Source organism: Delphinapterus leucas, chromosome 2 (genome assembly GCF_059928025.1).
Source record: "Delphinapterus leucas isolate spDelLeu-1000000601 "Yukka" chromosome 2, BTC_Dleu_Yukka2, whole genome shotgun sequence".
Taxonomy (NCBI): Eukaryota; Metazoa; Chordata; class Mammalia; order Artiodactyla; family Monodontidae; genus Delphinapterus; species Delphinapterus leucas.
Genome location: NC_143130.1, coordinates 104,362,441 through 104,384,152, shown reverse-complemented (window position 1 = coordinate 104,384,152; position 21,712 = coordinate 104,362,441). Strand labels below are relative to the sequence as shown.

Sequence of the window (21,712 nt, the reverse complement as noted above, 5' to 3'; positions counted from 1 at the left end):
CCTCCCCATTTAAGTTTATTAAAGGGTCCTGACTGAATGCCATTCTCTCTACACAGACTTTTAGAAACATTCTAGCATAAAGGACATCTCTAGCATTTATTTGTGTACACGACCATTCTGCATATTACATTTGGACTTGAAAACAAATACCACATTTGCTTCTTATCTCTTCAGCTTGGTTGCGCATTCCCAGAGAATACTGTCACACGTCTGCCTATGCCTCACAGAACCTAGTACAGTGCCTTGCATGTAGCAAGTGCTTAACCATGTTCATTGGTTGCAAAATCCTTCAAGAGCTCAATTGCCACATATGGTGGAAACGTGAAGAATAATGGTTGTTCACACATCACGACAATTCAGTAGAATGTATGATAAGAATGTTTTAAAGACAATGCAGCATCATCTCCATGGGCTGCCTTCTGTTGGCAGCTCAAACCTACCTGACTGGTGTCTATGGGGCACGGAATGAAAGAAGCTTGGGAGAGGAACTGGGTGGTACCCAGCAGATCTCGAACACCTTCAGCATCACGTTTATACTCTTTGACAGGCTCCAATCTCATCTTTTCTTTTGGAAGTAAGGCTTCGCAGCAAGGGGCATAGCCAGAGGGGGGCAGGAACTTAAATTCTCCGTGACGTCCCCCTATCAGGAAACGTACTCTGTTATTTGGAGAGACCAGGAAGAGAGAGGTTAAAAAATATATATGCCAGCCCAAATAAGTGAAAGTTAAAGATCAGCTCTCCCCACCCAAATTACTTTTTGGGGAAGTGAATGATTTCAGATTCATCACAGCAAACACTCTAAAGTGCGCAACAAAGCAGTGGAGAGAAAGCTGACTGGCAACTCATAGTGCCCGTGATTCTCAGTTGACCCTGTCAGCTAAGTTCTTAGAAATGAACTTATACTTTAAAAACCACTAGATTTTAAAAATCAAGTTCATCCTTACTCTAGTAGGGGAATCATTACTGTAGATATTATTACTACAGTTTGAAAAGAGTAACAGTGATAACGATGATGACGTTATTTTCTGAAAAGATCACATTCAAACTACAGCATGAGAACTTCAAGTATTTTTACTTGAGAGAGTTTACTCACACAATGATGAAAGAAAACATGATATAAATATTTGGGGAAAATAGGACATTCCCATTTTAGGGTGCAGGTGAAAGATCAAGTAACACGAGAGTATTAAACAGAAATGGTACACATGCCAAGAGGCATTAATAGAAATGATAACACTGAAGAGGCTGCAGTTCCGCAAAGTAGCCATATGAGGGCAACTGTGAGGAAGCATCAGCAGGTGGTTACAGCCATGGGGGTGCCAAATAGGCGTCAAGTGTTTGCTCACTAGGGTCCCAGTGCCTTCTCAGGGGCACCACCGCCTTGCTGCCATCCAGGCCTCATGCTCTGGCCCACTCCAGCAGTGCCCACAGGGGCCTCCCAAGGAAGAGGGAAGGATCCTTGGGGGGCCACAGTCATGGCAGGCACTAATTACCAATAAACTGAAGTCTTTCAATATTTTAATTCAGCATTCTGGCTGAATTTCAGCCCCATATATATGATTAAGTTAGGGTTAGGGTTAGAGCCCATAGATTCTCTGCAAGAAGAGGGTGAAAGTGAGGGTCATAGGCTCTTAAGTTTGGGACTAGAAATATAGCTTTTGCAGATCAACTGCAACTATATTAAATTGATGAGAAAATATGACTGCAATTTTAAATAATTAAGACATGGCAAGATACACAGCCCTGCAGGATCAACAATAATTTTACATAGGAAAAATCCATCCATACACATAGCAGCTACATGTATTCACTCCCCCCAAGTTGTATTCGAGCCCATACGACTTGCACTGTTCTCCATACTGGGGATACAGCAATGAACAAAGAATACCCTGTCCCTGGTGTCACAGAGCAGGCATCCAATGAAACAAATAGGATAATTACTGATTGGGAGACATCTGATGAGGGAATAAAGAGGGAGACTGAAACAACTCGGGGAAGGAGGAGGGTCCTAGATTGGAGGCTAGAAAGGCTTCTCCAAGGGGGAGATATTTTTATTAACCCCGAGGAAAAAGGAGGAGCCAATGAGTTCAAAATCTGGAGGAAGAGCATTCCAGGCAGAGGAACAACACGTGCAAAGGCCCTGAGGTAGGGAAGTGCTTGGGTGGAGGGCAGTGTGAGTGAGAACACGGAGAGCCCAAGGGGCTAAGAGATGAGGTGGCAGGGGGCAGGGCTAGATCAGGCAAGGCCTCTGAGCTGGGATTTTCTTCCCAGTGAGCAGCTTCTGAGGGATTTTAAGGAGGAAGAAATACAGGATTCTTCTAGCTGCTCTATGTAGGAGGCACCTGACACCAATCTAGTCCCAGTGAGACATGAGGGGGGGTGGGACCAAGGTGATGAAGGCCAAGCCGGAAAGCAGCAGTTAGATCCCAGTTTTGTTAGGAACTGGTGATGGAGTGAGCCTGTGTGTGTGGAGGGGGGTGAGGTATATGTGGGAAAGGTTATGATCTAGCAAAGCTCTAACAACACCACTCTCCACTAGTTCTCACGTCCCTTAACTGGAATATTCTGGTGGGGCAGCCTTGCAAGAGAGTCTCAGTGTTGGCTGAGTAACTGTGATTGTGTGTAGCCTAATGATAAAACTGGAAAATGAAAATCTCTCTGAGTAAAAGACATTTAGGATTTTCCCCCCTTCCCAATATAAACAAAATCTTTATCCAAACAGCATTTTATAAAATGCTGTTTTAAAATTAATTACAGAAATCATATGAAGCCTCCCACTTTCCCATTTTAAAGTAGTAAACAACAACGATATAGAATTAGAACCACAAGTGTCCCTTGTGAACGTTCCTACGTTAAATGTTATATAACAGGGCACGATCTATGTGTATTAAGACTATGAACAATGATATAAGAACAAAATTGAGTCATTAGCCTGCAATGTTACTAATTTAGTAAAACTTCAGGAAATAATGACTAAGACTTAAAATTTCTTGAGCACTTTCCAAAATTCAATTGCAACATAACAGATTGTGTTACTGACATGTTGAAACTATGGGATAAAACTAAATTGTTTTGAACAAAGAATTTGTGTGGGAAGTTTTCTGCTTTTCCCTTCTCACTGAGCATCCTTCCTGTGAAGCGCTGAAGCTTCCTGGGAGCTCGTACAGCAACTGTATTCTTTGTTACTCACTAGCGTACGGATTCCAAGGCCAAGCGAATGATCTCTTACGAGGACGTCTAGATGGATTTAATTATTCATAAGCTCTCTCGCCAGTTCCGTTTAGTTTTAACACTTCTCTTATGCTTTAAAATCTGCTGTTGTCTTCCGGATAGATAACAAATCAAGAAAGGTGGGAAGCCAGTGTGGCACTTAGGGAGAACAGTGCTGCTTTTATATTCAGTTATTAAAAGGAGAATGATAATCTGGTTTTACAGCTTAATCTTATCACCCTGAATGACCACAAAGACCGTAAAATGAAAAATTAACATAGCCAGAAATCAGCGTTTACTGCTTACTGAAGCATTCGTCTTCCAACGCCATTATGCTGTGCTTCAGTGGGCAGAAGGAATGGTTCTGGGTAGCTTCCCAAGTCCTGCCAGACAAGAGCCCTGCTCCCCAGCAGGCGGGGCTGGATGGGAGCCGGTGTGGGCACACCCGCCATCTGTGGATCCTTCCCTCGCTGCCCAGAGTCTGTGGGAAGGGCTCCAGCAAACCACCACCAATATTGGTGGTCCTCATGAACTCTGTCTGGGACCCCAGATTGTCCAGGTCAAAGGAAATAATGGGGATAAACTACAGGTTTAAAGGAAACACTCAAAAGAAAGAAATAAAATACCTGAAGCCCACTTTAATTATTTGAGGGTATTAAAACGGGATCTCCTCTGTCTCCATTTTAGCAGAGGTCCCAAAGGCAACTAATTCAGAGGATGCCAATATTTTCTCATCCTGAAGTGAAGTGCTGGACCAACTATGAGGATCCATCAAAAAACTGTGAAACCTTTTCAGCTTTAGCCCACCCCATACCTCCACACTGATAGGCAAGGTAAAGAATTCATTTGGAGAAAACCATCAGGGAGAAAGGGGTGGGAGTTCTTGCCCATCAGGAGGCAAATGAGGGCTGTAAGGAACTACTCAGAAGTTTGTGAGTACCCCCTGGATGTAGTGAGGGTCATATCTGCCTAGTGATAGTGAAGAGCAGAGGGGGAAATGAGCCAGCTGCCAGCCATCAGAAAGAAATTCTGGCTGGAAAGGCAAATGACTGAGCAGAGATCAGAAACCCAGGAGCTGGGGGAGGTAGGAGGCCCATGCAGCTGGAGGGGGAGGGGAGGGGGGAGGTCTGGGGTCAGCCAGAAGGGAGCAGCCAGCACAGGTGGTAAAGCCAAGTCAAGGGAACTGAAGTTGGACGCTTCCAGCCTGGTGCTCTCCAAGAAAGCTACAAAAGAGCCTCAGAAGAGAAAGAAGCAGCAATTGTGCAACCACTGCAAAAGTCCTGATGCCACAAGGCAGCTGCACCAACTCCATCAGATGTTCCCATCCCCCAGTCATCTTGGGTCTGGGCTGGACCCTAGACCCTGGGGGGCATGAGAAAGGAGCCAGCTAACTGAAGAGGAGCCCGACCTCAAACTGCAGCGGGAGTGGGGTTGGGCTCAAATATTAACTGGATACAAATCTGGAGTTTTTATACTACTCAGAAGATGCAATTTTTTTTTAAAGTATTGGCAAGATGGTTCCTGGCCTTAAAAGAAGTAATGAAGCCTATAGAACTGGCCCAAGAACTTCTCCAGGAGTCCAGAGCATGGATTTGAAGGGGTGGAAAGAGAACCAACAAAAGTTACACCTATCTAGTCTACTTCTTCTGATAAATCTGTTTTCTGACACTTACGGTTTATCTTTTAAATCCTTTGAAATTTAAAAGATTTAAATTTCCAATTAGAATATAAACCACTCTTCTCTAAGTATATTCTTCCCTGCTCCTTGGGTTCCACTGAATCTCTCAGCATCGCATAAAATGTTAAATTGCAAATAAAAAGATAATTTAAGAACGGAGCTCATTAAAATCAGTTCTTCTTTACCCTCCAATTTTTCTCTACATTAATAGATTTAAAAAATCAATTTCATTAGTCAATTTAATCTCTTCCACTAAAGCACATGTATCATCTTCTGGGGTTCTTCCTATAACTCAGACATGCCATCAGCTCTCCAAGGTTTTTTTTTCTTTCTAAAGTGATTACAGTCAGTGACTGTGTCCTTAGATTTCTCCACTTTAGAGATGAGTAATGGCTTCAGTAATAGCCGCCTGGGAGTAGTGAAGTTTGAGGATGTGTAGAGGAATTTTTTATTGACTAGACTAATTTTAAAAAAACAGAGAAAATTGCATTGAAAAATCCCCACTGGCATTTCCAATTTCATCTTTTAAGATTTGTGCATTTTTGTTTGCCAGTTTGCAGAAGAGATGAGAATACCTATCGCAAATCCCCAAGTTTGAAAGACTGATCCATGAAAAGAAATAGAGTAAAAATCAAGACAAACCTTTGCTATGCTCAAAAAGGATGTCTAGGTTTCCTTATTCATAGCGTACTAGCAAACTGTGAAATCATTTTAGTCTTACTAGATGTCCCATTATTCTTATTGAATCCCTCCCAGGAGTTGGGATAGTGTTCCAAAGAAGAAAAAGATACAGGCTGTGGTTAGCAGGAGAAAGAATTAGCGAGCTTCTGCTGACCTAAATTCAACTCATAAGTCATGATTCATAATTGCATCTTTAGTCCATATCGCTAAGACGGGAGAACAATTTGAGTTATGTATGCTCTCACGTTCATATTTCTTTCTGGCCAGCGTTTGATGAAAGCCCAGGGCAATCCAGCCAGCGCTCATCATGTTCTCTGCAAAAGTATATTTATCTCAGTAATAATTTCCACAGCACTGACCACAGCAAGCTGGAAATAGCTAAGCTACTGGTTACCTGAATTTTAGCCAAGCCTGGTGGATACCAACAGAAAACAAACAGCAACCACAAATACCAACCATCTTTGGTTAGTGTTGCTTTTATAAACGAGAACGGGCTGGTAAAAGAGTTACATGAGAAGATTAAGTAGATCTACGGGGAATTTAACCATAGCTATAAAATATATTCTACTACAGTGACTAACTCATCAATTTTCTGCAAAACTAAAAGTAGCTCTCAAATTTCACTACACACTGTGGCTTCTGTGGAATGTGCTCCGTGTGGCCCGTGCCATCATACCGCTTGGCAGGGTGAGATTACCTTTTAATAAGAGCTTCCTGGTATTTAAGTAATTCAACCTTTTGGGTGGGCTCCAAGGTACACATGCCTCATCCCAAATTCTGTCCCAGAATGAATAGCGTTGTTACACTGAGGGCCTGTTACACTAATAATACCCTCCACAAACAAACCACAGTGAGAAGGAAACTAAGGAGGCACATTCATAATAGTTAGAAAAGAGAGCACATATTGATTTGTGGATTTTATTAGTAATTACTCAGGCTGCTTTTGACTTCACTGTGGGTAAATCAAATTGAAAAAGATTTTGCTCTCCAATGACTGCTGGCAAGGACAGCCTCATCAGGTATTATTAACAATATAGTTTGTAATTTTAAAAATAATTGTGGGGTCACAAATTCAAGACAATGACCTCGGTAAAGACCAAGGAGGAAAATGGGGCCGTAGGAGAGAAATCTAATTTAGAGGCCTCACAGAAGTTGAAAGTAAATATGAGAAACAATTCTCAATGTTTGTATGATGAGGGAAGAATCTCTTTCTAGATAGGAGTAACCTTGTACCTTGCTGGGAGGGACACTATGAAACTAGGCAAGTACTCTACTATATTGGGTGAAAACAATAACTTCTTTTCAATTTTGTTATTAAACACATTTATTTTCAATAAGGTACTTTAACTTGGATTAATATCTTGTTTTCTCTTTCCAGCTTTTCGTACAACTGAACTAAAGTAGCACAGAGAGGAAGTGCTGGGTTTCAGCACCAAATCATACTTTACCAATTGACGTAAGAGTAAGTACTGGTATATTGATCTCATTTGCTCATAAGTGAAAATAAAAGAATTGGCTACTCCAACACAGGACCAGCACTGACCCTGAGCAAAGACTTCGTGTGACGGGCTGGATGTATTTCAGTAAAATGTATTTCCCAAGTATGCAACCAACTGTGATTCCATCTCTCCTCAGACCATATCAGGTTCTGAGAACCAAAGACAGGAATATGACACAGGGTATTTTCCTGATAGAAAGGAGGCTTAAGAGACATCAAGTCCCCTGATATAACTTTTCAGCTTACCCTCATTCAACTGCTACGAGCAAGAGGTTCTTATGTCTAAGCTGTTAACTTTTCAAGTCAACGCATCTGGACCCCTAGTTCTTAAATTCTCTCAGCAGTTGTGCCTTCTAAACGGGTTAAACGTCTCATCGTTCTTATCCTGGAACTCTGCTTCTTTTCTCCTGTGCACTGGAAGGATGCATGATCTGCTGACCTAGACACAAGATACTAGAAACGTCTTCTACATATGAATACCTTTGAGCCCCCTATCTCTTCCCCTGCTAGCCACAATCTTTGCAAAGAGAAGATTTCAAAAAATCCCCAACAACAAAAATCATATCACACTCAAAATTTCCTATCTCTTTGACCTGAGGAGGAGCGAGTGGATGAGTTAATGATTAAAAGTCATGCAACGTCTGAGATCGGATATACTGTTTGCTAAACACAGAATATGCAGGGAAGTCCACTAGCCAGCAGACTGGCAAAGACCTCTTCTCCGGAGATTTGACTTCTAGCTAAGCACTTCTCTCAGATGAGATGCTTGGGAAGTAGGTGAGCTTTCTTTGAAAATTAGCGAAACCCAGTGAGAAGGATATGGTCAAAACAAAGAAAAAAGGGAAGGGCACTGATGCTGGGTGACCAAGGCCATTAACTACCCAGGCAAATGCAGTCCTGAGAACTGACTGCTCAGTGACCTTGCTTCTCCAGAGAAGGCACTGAGCCAACAGGTGGATGATCCAAATGCTGTTATGTTGGATTTAGATTTCTGCTCATTCTCTTTACTCCCGGGGGATAGTGTGGGAAAGATGTACAATGGGGCTTCTGCTGGTTTTCCCCCTGATTGCCAGAAGGTCTTTGTTCCAATCAGTTTTCTTTGTGTTTACAGTGCCTCTGTCTTTCAATACCACTTCTTGTTTTCTACATGCTCCCTATGGATAGCAATAGGAATGATACACTCTATCACACTTCAAAAGGGAGAACTGGGGTGAAATTCTCATGGAAATATTCTCAGCACAGAGAAACACAGGTAAAGAACTCTCAGCTCTTTAGAATATAGTTCCTAAGGCTGATGTTAGAGTCTCTGGCTTAACCTGTGATGGGCATATTTACAACCTTAGTAAGGTTTTACTATAGTGGTTCTCCATTTGTTACAAGAACGTCAAACAACGAAAATGCTAATTTCAATATATTATATCCATCTACATGGGTATGTTTATAAATATGTCTATATTTGTGCACGTGTAGGGATGTGTATACTGTGTTGCTATGTATGTTTGCAAACATACATTACAGGCGCACCTTGGAGATATTGTGACTTTGGTTCCAGACACCACATAAAGCAAGTATCACAATAAAGTGAGTCACATGAATATGTTGGTTTCCCAGTGCATATAAAAGCTGTGTTTACACTATACCATTGTCTGTTAAGTGCACAATAGCATTCTGTCTAAAAAAAAATGTACATACATTAATTAAAAAATAATGCTGTTAGAAAAATGGTGTCAATAGACTTGCTCAATGCAGGCTTGCCACAAAGCTACAATTTGTAAAAATTGCAATAAAGCAAAGCACAATAAAACGAGGTACACCTGTACTGTATACCACTGGTCCCCAACTTTTTTGGCACCAGGGACTGGTTATGTGGAAGGCAATTTTTCTATGGACAGGGGTTGGGGAGGGATGGTAACACGAGCACTGGGGAGCAGAAGATGAAGCTTTGCTGCCCACCGCTCACCTCCTGCTGTGTGGCCCACTTCCTAACAGGGGGTTGGGAAACCCTGCTGTATAGTATGTATGTTTACATATCTGTGACAAATTCCAAAAGTTGAATATCATATCCAAAGGATAATTCTTTATTCCTAAAGAGTCTATTTAATTGAGACAGAATGAAAGTTGTATCCTTTTTTGGAAAATGTACGAATATGCCTTGATTTATCTGTCTTCCGGAGGTACTGAGACCTATCACAGTGGTATCACTCTGGACGTCCCATCAGTTGGATACTAGAAGCTCTCAGATGGATTTTTTGTGGTCCCAGCTTTAAGTGTCTGCTCTCCACAACTCTCCTCTTTTCATGGCCCTTTCCAATGGAAACCAGCGTCATTCTAACTGTATTGACTCTAGTCTCCCACTCAATCACTTACTATCTCCTTAACAAGCAGGTATCACGAATGGCTAAGAAAATTTTGCGACAAAAGAGTTATAATGAGGTCTTGCCTTACAAATGTTAAAATGTATTGTCAGACTAAAATAATTAATACAGCATCCAACTGATACAGGAAAGGGGCAACAAATACATGGAGGCTAAACAATACACTACTTAATAACCATGGGATCACTGAAGAAGTCAAAGAGGAAATCAAAAAATACCTAGAAAAAAATGACAATGAAGACAAGACGACCCAAAACCTATGGGATGCAGCAAAAGCAGTTCTAAGAGGGAAGTTTATAGCAATACTATTCTACCTCAAGAAACAAGAAACATCTCAAAAAAGCAACCTAACCTTACACCTAAAGCAATTCGAGAAAGAAGAACAATAAAACCCCAAAGTTAGCGGCAGGAAAGAAATCATAAAGATCAGATCAGAAATAAATGAAAAAGAAATGAAGGAAACAATAGAAAAGATCAATAAAACTAAAAGCTGATTCTTTGAGAAGATAAACAAAACTGATAAACCATTAGCCAGACTCATCAAGAAAAAAAAGGGAGAGGACTCAAATCATTAGAATTAGAAATGAAGAAGGAGAAGTAACAACTGACACTGCAGAAATACAAAGGATCATGAGAGATTACTACAAGCAAGTATATGCCAATAAAACAGACAACCGGGAAGAAATGAACACATTCTTAGAAAAGCACAACCTTCTGAGACTGAACCAGGAAGAAATAGAAAATATAAACAGACCAATCACGAGCACTGACATTGAGACAGTGATTAAAAATCTTCCAAAAATCAAAAGCCCAGGACCATATGGCTTCACAGGTGAATTCTATCAAAAATTTAGAGAAGAGCTAACACCTATCCTTCTCAAACTCTTCCAAAATATAGCAGAGGGGGGAACACTCCCAAACTCATTCTACGAGGCCACCATCACCCTGATACCAAAACCAGAAAAAAGTGTCACAAAGAAAGAAAACTACAGGCCAGTATAACTGATGAACATAGATGCAAAAATCCTCAACCAAATACTAACAAACAGAATCCAACAGCACATTAAAAAGATCATACACCATGATCAAGTGGGGTTTAGCCCAGGAAAGCAAGGGTTCTTCAATATACGCAAATCAATCAATGTGATACACCATATTAACAAATTGAAGGATAAAAACCATATGATCATCTCAATAGATGCAGAAAAAGCTTTTGACAAAATTCAACACCTATTTATTATAAAAACCCTCCAGAAAGTAGGCATACAGGGAACTTACCTCAACATAATAAAGGCCATATATGACAAACCCACAGCCAACATCATTCTCAATGGTGAAAAACTGAAACCATTTCCACTAAGATCAGGAACAAGACAGGGTTGCCCACTCTCACCACTATTATTCAACATAGTTTTGGAAGTTTTAGCCACAGCAGTAAGAGAAGAAAATGAAATAAAAGGAATCCAAATTGGAAAAGAAGAAGTAAAGCTGTCACTATTTGCAGATGACATGATACTATACACAGAGAATCCTAAAGATGCTACCAGAAAACTACTAGAGCTAATCAATGAATTTGGTAAAGTATCAGGATACAAAATTAATGCACAGCAATCTCTTGCATTCCTATACACCAATGATGAAAAATCTGAAAGAGAAATTAAGGAAACACTCCCATTTACCACTGTGACAAAAAGAATAAAATACCTAGGAATAAACCTACCAAAGGAGAAAAAAGACCTGTATGCACAACACTATAAGATACTGATGAAAGAAATTAAAGATGATACAAACAGATGGAGAGATATATCATGTTCTTGGATTGGAAGAATCAACATTGTGAAAATGACTATACTACCCAAAGCAATCTACAGATTCAATGCAATCCCTATCAAACTACCAATGGCATTTTTCAAAGGACTAGAACAAGAAATTTCACAATTTGTATGGAAACACTAAGGACCCCGAATAGCCAAAGCAATCCTGAGAAAGACAAACAGAGCTGGAGGTATCAGGTTCCCGGACTTCAGACTATACTGCAGTGCTACAGTAATCAAGACAGTATGGTACTGGCACAAAAACAGAAAGATAGAAAAATGGAACAGGATAGAAAGCCCAGAGATAAACCCATGCACTTATGGTCACCTTATTTTTAATAAAGGAGGCAAGAATATACAATGGAGAAAAGACAGCCTCTTCAATAAGTGGTGCTGGGAAGACTGGACAGCTACATGTAAAAGAATGAGATTAGAACACTCCCTAACACCATACACAAAAATAAATTCAAAATGGATTAAAGACCTAAATGTAAGGCCAGACACTATAATACCCTTAGAGGAAAACATAGGCAGAACACTCTATGACATAAATCACAGCAGTATCCTTTTTGACCCACCTCCTAGATAAATGGAAATAAAAACAAACAAATAGGACCTAATGAAACTTAAAAGCTTTTGCACAGCAAATGAAACCATAAACAAGATGAAAAGACAACCCTCAGAATGGGAGCAAATATATGCAAATGAAGCAACTGACAAAGGATTAATCTCCAAAACTTACAAGCAGCTCATGCAGCTCAATATCAAAAAAGCAAACAACCCAATCCAAAAATGGGCAGAAGACCTAAACAGACATTTCTCCAAAGAAGATATACAGATAGCAGACAAACACATGAAAGGATGCTCAGCATCACTAATCATTAGAGAAATGCAAATCAAAACTACAATGAGCTATCACCTCACACCAGTCAGAATGGCCATCATCAAAAAATCTACAAACAATAAATGCTGGAGAGGGAGTGGAGAAAAGGGAACCCTCTTGCACTATTGGTGGGAATGTAAATTGATACAGCCACTATGGAGAGCAGTATGGAAGTTCCTTCAAAAACTACAAATAGAACTACCATATGACCCAGCAATCCCACTACTGGGCATATACCCTGAGAAAACCATAATTCAAAAAGAGTCATGTACCAAAATGTTCATTGCAGCTCTATTTACAATAGCCCGGAGATGGAAACAACCTAAGTGTCCATCATCGGATGAATGGATAAAGAAGATGTGGCACAAATATACAATGGAATATTACTCAGCCATAAAAAAGAAATTGAGTTATTTGTAGTGAGGTGGATGGACCTAGAGTCTGTCATACAGATCGAAGTAAGTCAGAAAGAGACAAACAAATACTGTATGCTAATACATATATATGGAATCTAAAAAAAAAAAAAAAAAAGGTTATCAAGAACCTAGGGGCAGGACAGGAATAATGACGCAGATGTAGAGAATGGACTTGAGGACATGGGGAGGGGGAAGGGTAAGCTGGGACGAAGTGAGAGAGTGGCATGGACTAATATATACTCCCACATATAAAACAGATAGCTAGTGGGAAGCAGCCGCATAGCACAGGGAGATTAGCTGGGTGCTATGTGACCACCTAGAGGGGTGGGATAGGGAAGGTGGGAGGGAGATGCAAGAGGGAGGAGATATGGGGATATATGTACACATATAGCTGATTCACTTTGTTATAAAGTAGAAACTAACACACCATTGTAAAGCAACTATACTTCAATAAAGATGTTTAAAGAAAAAAAAAGGAAAGGGGTAGAACAATGAACACAACAGTTGTCAACAGTATGAAGAAAAACAACATGCATAGTACAAGCTCAATTTAATTTAAAATTATTGAGATGTATAAATGAAAAGGTAATATGGTTATCTCTGGGCGTTACAATTATGGGCTCTTGGTTTTTTTTTTGACTTGCATTATTCTTGTAAAAGGGAAACAAAAAAAAAGAAAAAAACTAAGTTTAAAAAGGTAAATCACAAACTGGGAAAAATATTTGAAAGCAATAATAGTTTAATAATCTTAATATATAAAAAATTGCCCCCAAAATTAATACCAGAAAGGCAGAGAACGCAGAATTTAAAAAAAATATTGGGTTGAAATAACATGTAAGAACAATAAGCATAAAAACTGTTTAACCACATCAGTTATCAAACAAAGAGGAAGTTAAAACTAAGACACAATTTTCTCAAATTGGCACAGATTAAAAATAACCCATAACAATAAAAGGTAATGGGCAACCAATCAGTTGGGTATTCCCATATGTTACTTTAAATGATACTACAGGCCGAAATTCTTTATCTGAAATTTTTGGAGCTGTGTTTCAGACTTCAGAATTCTTCAGATTTTAAAGAAGAAAATAAGACGTAGTATATATTAAATAGAACCTCCAGTTAGGTGAGAGGCTGTACCCCATAATCAAACACATACATTTTTGCTGTTAAGCATGTAAATATTCACAAGAAATGAATACCACGAAGGACTGAAAACAGCCTCATTTCTGTTGGTGCCAGTTTTTTACACAAAATAAGTTCAGGTCAGAGTCTGCGGTGAAATGAGTTAAGAAAAAAATGTATGGTTTTCAGAGTTTTTTAGATTTCAGAATTGTTGATAATGAATTCTGAACTGTTCGTACAATCTTCCTGAAAATCTCTTTGGCCACATGATTGTAAATTTAGACTTTTAAAAGATTATACCTTTTGACCTACTTCTGGGAGGAACTAAACAGAAATGCAGACAAAGAATTATCCTCAAGGATGTTCATGATAATTTCATTTATAACAATAAAAAAGAAATCAGCATGGAAGACTAACATAAAGTAATGGTTAAATTGTGGGACAGCCAAATGAAAGGATATTATTGGCCAAAAAAGTCATTTTGAGAAGGATACTTAATAACTCAGGAAAAGGCTCTGTACTTACTGCTGAATGAAAAAAAATCAAGACAAAACTTCATTTTTAGTATGATGTCAATTAAAAAATAAATATACCTGTAATATAAAAGACTTGAAGAAAATATACCAAAATACTAATAGAGACTAGAACTAAACATTGGGATTATGGGTGATATTTATTGTCTTATCTATATGTTTCAAATTTTTTTGTAATGAGCATGAAATACTTTCTACAATTATTAAGGTAATTTTCTACATAGGATTTATCTTATTCATCTTACTATTTATCAGAGGACATAACATAAACCCTGGCAGGAGGTACGTGTCCCACAAATATATACACGTGACTCTGAATTGCTCCTCCCCTTTCACCATCGCTTTCTTCGGGGGAGTTTGGCTTATGGTGCTGAAGCCCTGAAGGAGATTACCACACTCGCCAGCTCATAAGAGTGGTGGGAGCTGGGGGAACAGCTACTCTCCATGAAATCACAGCCATAACTTACTTGACACCTGCTGAAAAGCTCACCACAGGGAAGAAGAGCCCATCTGTGTTGAAGTTCTCAAACATCCCCTGCACAGGCTGCCCGTTGATGCGGAAAGAGATGCTGGGTGCTCCGAGGTCCAGGCAACAGCTCACCACGTCGTCCGACTTCAGGAGGTGCTGGTTGATGGAGGCCACGGCTCTGGGTATGCGGCCTGGTGAGCAAAGAACAGGAAGAAGGTGTGTGGGACTCTGGGGAGATGCTCACAGGTGAGGTGAGCAATGAGAAATGGTTTCCTAAGCTTTGTGAACAGGCAGCCCAAGACGAGATGAGTCCCAGAGGAAAGACTCAAGCCGCCAGGAATGAGAACAAACAAGAATTCAACCCGTTCAACGTGTGCTCAGATTCTGGCCTGGTGTCTGAAGTAACAGGCAAACCGCTTTGCTGGGTGTGGCTCCTAGAGTGTGTTATGTGTGTGTGTTTATTCACAGATACCCCAAGACCTTGCTTTCTTCTATTTCCTCTAAAAGACATGGCCACCTCGGCACTGGATGCAGGAGCCATCCGAGTGAGTAAGAGCAAAGCCATCCAGCCACAAAACAGTGCAGCACAGTTTGGTTGCTTGTTTTAAAGAATTTATTACTTCAGTGAGGCAGGGAAACACATTGTCAGTTGTACGCTGTACTGGTTGATTTTTGTTGTTGTTGCCTTTCATAAGATGATTTGTCATTTCCTGACCTAACTTAAAGTAGTGAGAGAATCATCTCTTAGGTTTTCTATGTCACACCATCTCATTCTGGAAGTTCTAGAAGTAAATTATCGTAACCGCCTCTCCCATCCCCCTACCAAGTTCTCAGTTCTATTGGAAAGGGAGCAACAAAGGGGCAAAAGTTAGGTATTAAATGGGGTTTCAAGCAAAACATTTATAAAGGTATATCTTGTTTCTTGATCACGGAAGCAATACACATTCATTATAAATGTTAATGGTGTATACAGAAAAGTATAAACAAGGAAAAAAATGTTACAATACATTTTTTTGACTTTCTCACATATATTTAAATATTCACCCAAACTGGGATATGGTAGATTTTGTAACTTGTTTTTTCTACTTATCACATTGCAAATATTTGATTGTATAATGGAATATTCATTAGAAACTAGATTTTTAATAGCTTCATAATACGCCATGAAAAGGCAATTTTTAAAAAATCCCCTTATGATGACTATGTGAGTTCATAAATTTTGTACATATATCTATGCTACGTAATATTCCTAATCTTAGTTTAGAACTCTTTTTCAGTGGTTACTGCTATTCTAGTAATAGATTCCAAACTAAGTGGTGCATTTTAAAATAGTGAAACTACTACATTCTCCTTAATAAAAAAATTTAGGTACCCCCTTGTGGTTGTTTTGGTTGACTGACAAAATCATATTGTATTCCCTCCCACCCTTCCACAAAGAGTAATGAGGCTCTACACTGTGCCAGATACTGTACTTGGGGCTGGGGACCAAAGACTGAGGATCCAGTTCCCGCTCCTAAGAAATCCATAGTCTTGTGGAAAATAAACATTCAAATAAAGAACTACAATTCAGTATAACTATTGGAATGAAGGTGTACATGACGAGATGCCTTTAGAGGTAGAACAAGGTGCAAAGTCAGCCTGGGAGTATGGAACAAGTTAAAACTTGAAGAATGAAAGGTTCACCAGATAAATGAGAAAGAAACGAGAATTCCAGACAGCAGGAACAGCTTATGCAAGAGGAGTGTATGAGTGTATGACATTTGCAGAATGGCTAGAGTTTGGTGAGGCTGGAACGTGGGGCTTTATGGGGGCCTGATGAGGGGTGATAGGGGAATAAAGGATGTAGAACTTGGACCACCGGCACTGCAACAGGGCAACAGCACCTAATACATTCAACGCATATTGGCAAATTAGCCTGGGATGGCCTCAGACTCTGTTTTTACAAATTTATACCTTGTTTCATCACTGAGAATGAAGAACAACTTCCTCATTGTAGGACCTACAGTCAACACTATTTAAAACAAAACAAATCTAAGCAAACTTGATGAGTGTGTAGGTTTGATACCTCTCCAATGTCTCCATTTGACAAGACTGAGTCCTCTCAGCTCCTTTTATGGAGTTTAGATATCCCAGGGTCCCAGAATCTTTCCTTCCTTATCATATTCAAGCCTGTTATTGGTATTAAAACTCAGCAAACTTTGCCATAATTGTCTCATTCTTAAGAGTTCTTGTTTTCCCAGTAAAAACCAATCTTTCCTGCTTCAACTGTTTCTTTTTCAATTAGTTTAACTTCTGGAAAACATCACTGTAGTCATTTGCACAAATCCTGAGAGATTTCCATGAATTTGGGAAAACCAGGAAATTATTGAAATGCTGGGTTGGACAACTACCTTTAAAAGTATTGAGATCCTTACTGGATAAAAATACAAATGAGAAGGACCTTTAGCTTTCTGGGATCCACATCAACTAGGACAAAACTGACAGGGTTGAATTGTGACTCCAGGGCCCTCTCGTCCCACCCTCTCACAATTCACTGTTGGTTTTTGTGCCAGTCTGAGCCTCAGCCAGTAAAGATGAAGAGCAACCTTCATGGGGGATGCTCTTCATACAGCACTGCTTTGATGCCACCTGAGACTGAGTTCTGAGCTTTACTTAGCCTTCAACACGCCATAGTGCCAAGAGCCTTACTGAGGAAGGATGGCTGGGAGTATCTCTCCTGTCCAGTCTGCTCTCTCATTTGAAAACCACCACCAGGACGAGAAGTTATGTCCTTGTGGTGAAGGACACTGTCTTTTAACTCCCGTATTCTAAGAGACTGGTGCCTAGTAGAAGTTGCTGTTGGAACATTTGCTAAGAGCATCCATAGGCAAATCAAAATCATAGTCTGAGCCTATTTTTTTTTTTTTTTTTTGCGGGACGCGGGCCTCTCACTGTTGCGGCCTCTCCCGTTGCAGAGCACAGGCTCTGGACGCATAGGCTCAGCGGCCATGGCTCAGGGGCCCAGCCGCTCCGCGGCATGTGGGATCTTCCCGGACCCGGGGCACGAACCCGTGTCCCCTGCATCGGCAGGCGGACTCTCAACCACTGCGCCACCAGGGAAGCCCTATTGTGAGTTTTGAATGAACTATTCCATAGAGAGTAACTGGAAGAGACTGACACATTGCAAACCACAATAAATGCTATTACTATTCCTTTTAGAACTCCAGACTTGTTAATTACTAGGCTAACAGTAGATAAGCTTACCCGAACATTGTAGGGATATTATGTCCTTTATAATATTAGGTAAAAATAACAATATGGAGAATCATAGCATTGAGGGCTGAGTCTAGGAAAGTGATTTGAAAATTGAGTTACTGAAACCAATAAATCCCTTTATTGAAAGACTGTGCTCAAAAACTGTCACTTTCAAATACATTTACGATGTATTTGACGCTTTTAGCACAACCAATAGAAATGTGATGCTGTAGAAAGGAAAAGCAAATATGTCACAGACAGTTTTTCTAAATCGCCTCAACTGCTTTTCCAGATATTAGGAACTCTGAGTAATCCTCGGACCACCTACTGGGACAGTCTGGGAAGTCTTGTGGCCTCTGCTACTAGTTTCTTCTGCTAGTCTGAAGAAACCTCCCCTGACTTAGAGGCTCAGGACCACCTGAAGGTCCCAGGAAGCTTGGAAAGGCTGTTCCAAGCCTAGCATTTTTAAGATAAAGGGAAAAGCCACTTTATCATATGTCGTACATCTTCTAATGAACCCAAGGGTGTAATACTGAGGGATTTCATCTCTTCTGATGAGTGATGTAGACAATTGGAAACACTGACGCTCAGCATTTCCATCGCCCCACGCACCGCAGAGTTTGGCATTATAACGTAAACACAAATATTCAGGCAATTGGAAAGCGAGAAGATCCAAATACATAAAAATGCTGGTGTTGTACAGCTACTCCTTGACCCCTCTCCACACAGCACTAGGGTTGGAAAAGTCCAAGTCACAGTAGGGTGTGTTTTGATAGATGAACCGATACCCTGGAGCTCATCTTAGTAGGGAGACACGTAAAGACCCTCTCATCCAAGTTTGACTGTAGAGCTAATTTGTCCTCATGAGTCAGAAGTTCTAAGAAATCAGGAAATACAATTTTATTCCATTCGTTTACTTTCTGTATCACTTATCTCTTGGGAAGGTGAATTCCTTTGCTTATTCCAATTTTGCAAGGGAAAAAGTTGCAAAAAGGGAAGGGTAGGTGTGATTTCCTCCTGTGAAATTGCTCCCTAACCAGTGACGTACTATATAGGCTGCCCTGAGCCAAATTCACCCCCGACTGCAGTTCTGAAAGGCTATGTATGTAAAGGCTACATCAGGAGGGAGAAAATGATGACAAGAAAAGAGCCATTCCTCCGAAAGGAGAATCACAGTGGCTGGGCTGACTCAGGAGTCTGTAGGGAGGGCTGGGCAGGGCTGAGATGGGGGATATTTGTACAGCTGTTGCTTGAAAGTGACTTCATAGGCTTTGGTGGCTAAAAAGACCGATTAAGGCTGCCCTCCCCCTACACAGAGAAAAAGCTCATTCATATTCCCAGGATGTCACTTTAAAACTTCCTTTCCCATTCAGCATGGAAGCTGGGTTCTTTTCTCCCTCAGGATGGGGCTAATCTCATGATCTTGAGTGAGAAACTCTGGACTTGGTCCTTATGATGATGGTTGACTTCATAGACACTGAAGGAAGGGAAATCATATTTACTTTGCATCTAGTGTGTGTCAAAAAATCCACATCCCTCATTTCATTTAAATTTCCAAAGAGCCTTGTATCATCTTCATTTTATCTGAGGAAACCAAGTCTCTGAAACCAAGTCTTTTTGCCTGGTTAAAAAAACCAAATAAGTGAAGAGCTGGGATTCAAACCCAGGCATACCTCCGAAGCCATGCTATTGCTTCTTGAATTTCTCTACCGACAAAGTGTTAAGGGCTCTGCCATTCTTTCCAACTTCGGCAACATCCTCTGTGCTTTAATAAGTAGTTAATGACCAGTTCAAGGCAGTGGTTTAATTTGTGCACACAGATAAGTTTAAAGGTAATGGACCATCCATGTTCCTGCAAATGGCATTATTTTGTTCTTTTTAATGGCTGAGTAATATTCCATTGTATGTATGTATCACATCTTCTTTATCCCTTCCTGTTGATGGACATTTAGGTTGCTTCCACGTCCTGGCTATTGTAAATAGTGCTGCAATGAACACTGGGGTGCATGTATCTGTTCGAATCATGGTTTTCTCCAAGTATATGCCCAGGAGTGGGATTGCTGGGTCATATGGTAGTTCTATTTTTAGTTTTTTAAGGAACCTCCATACTGTTCTCCACAGTGGCTGTATCAATTTACATTCCCACCAGCAGTGCAGGAGGGTTCCCTTCTCTCCACACCCTCTCCAGCATTTATTGTTTGTAGATTTTTTCATCATGGCCATTCTGACCCATGTGAGGTGATACCTCATTGTAATTTTGACTTGCATTTCTCTAATAATTAGTGATGTTGAACATTTTTTCATGTGTTTTTGGCCACCTGTATGCCTTCTTTGGAGAAATGTCTATTTAGATCTTCCACCCATGTTTTGACTGGGTTGTTTGTTTGTTTTGATATTGAGCTGCATGAGTTTTTTGTATACTTTGGAGATTAACCCCTTGTCTGTTGCTTTGTTTGCAAATATTTTCTCCCATTTCTAGAGACTGTCATACTGAGTGAAGTAAGTCAGACAGAGAGAGACAAATATCATATGATAACACTTATATGTGGAATCTACAAAAAAGGGTATAAATGAACTTATTTACAAAACAGAAGTAGAGTCACAGATGTAGAAAACAAATTTATGGTTACCAGGGGATAAGGGGGGGAGGAATAAATTGGGAGATTGGGATTGACATATACACACTACTATACATAAAATAGATAACTAATAAGGACCTTCTGTATAGCACAGGGAACTCTACTCAATACTCTGTAATGGTCTATATGGAAAAAGAATCTTAAAAAAAAAGAAGAGTGGATATATGTGTATGCATAATTGATTCACCTTGCTGTACACCTGAAACTAACACAACACTGTAAATCAACTCTACTCCAATAAAAAAAAAAATAAAGGTAATGGACCTGGGCATTTACATCTCAAGGAAAAGAAGAAAAATTGTCAGACCAGTTTCCACTCTCTCTCCCTAGCCACCCTCCACTCCCTCCTGTAGTAAGTTAGAGCGTCACTTCACTTCATTTCTACATCAGACAATTACCCTTTCATCAGATAGTCCAGAATTCACTGCTGTCCTGGTAGAAGCCATTAACAGAAACCTTATTTCTTCTGCTGGAGCACACGATGACATATCCATCTGTAGTGCCTTCTGCTAGATATATGTTCCCTGTGTGCTGCTTGGAGAATTCAGAATGATGCCCAAACCCAAGGAAGCTTTGTGTTTTAGTGAGCATGAAAGGTGCCAATTTTGTAGATGCTGGTTTCTCTACATCTCACCAGATGCTGAAGGCTGAGGGGTGAAGTCCCCCAAATGCACCTATACGGAGTTATATTACTATGTGAATAATGTTCAGAGAGCCACACTCAGCTTTTGAAAAACTGAATCCCAAGCCCCCTTCCCCTGTATTTCCAATCAGATGAGCCCTTGCTAGTAATGACCGTGTGGCTCAGCACATCTGGCTTCCTGGTCTTGAGTGGACAGGAGGAAAGAAGGGAACACTGTACACTCCTGGGCACCGTCCACTCCTGGAACAATACACAACTGGATGGATGTCCACGTCGTGAAATGCACTGACAGCAGCCCTTTCTGGATGCATAACGAGTGGGTCGTCTGTCTCCTGACTCACTGATGTATCTATTCTGCAGACTTTACAAAGGGATATGCCATGGAGGGGCACGGAGGGCTGTGAAATCTAGAAAAGATGGAGTAAATGTTTTCCTTTGAGAATGGTTAGCTTCTCTTTGAAACTAGGGGCCATTTTGCTTCATCCAAGGGTCTTGGTGAATTCGTATTTCCTTAAGC

The 21,712-nt window shown here is 40.3% G+C and overlaps 1 protein-coding gene across 1 annotated transcript in view; it reads right to left on the bottom strand.

Moving 5' to 3' along the window:
• The window catches only part of RYR3 (ryanodine receptor 3), a 373,779-nt gene that overhangs the window by 226,847 nt on the left and 125,220 nt on the right, over positions 1-21,712 (bottom strand). Inside the window, exons 22-23 of the mRNA XM_089906254.1 lie at positions 14,678-14,870; positions 441-657 (exon numbers count right to left, since the gene is read on the bottom strand). Coding sequence (XP_089762380.1) covers positions 441-657; positions 14,678-14,870 — 410 coding nt within the window. The remainder of the gene's footprint in view (positions 1-440; positions 658-14,677; positions 14,871-21,712) is intronic.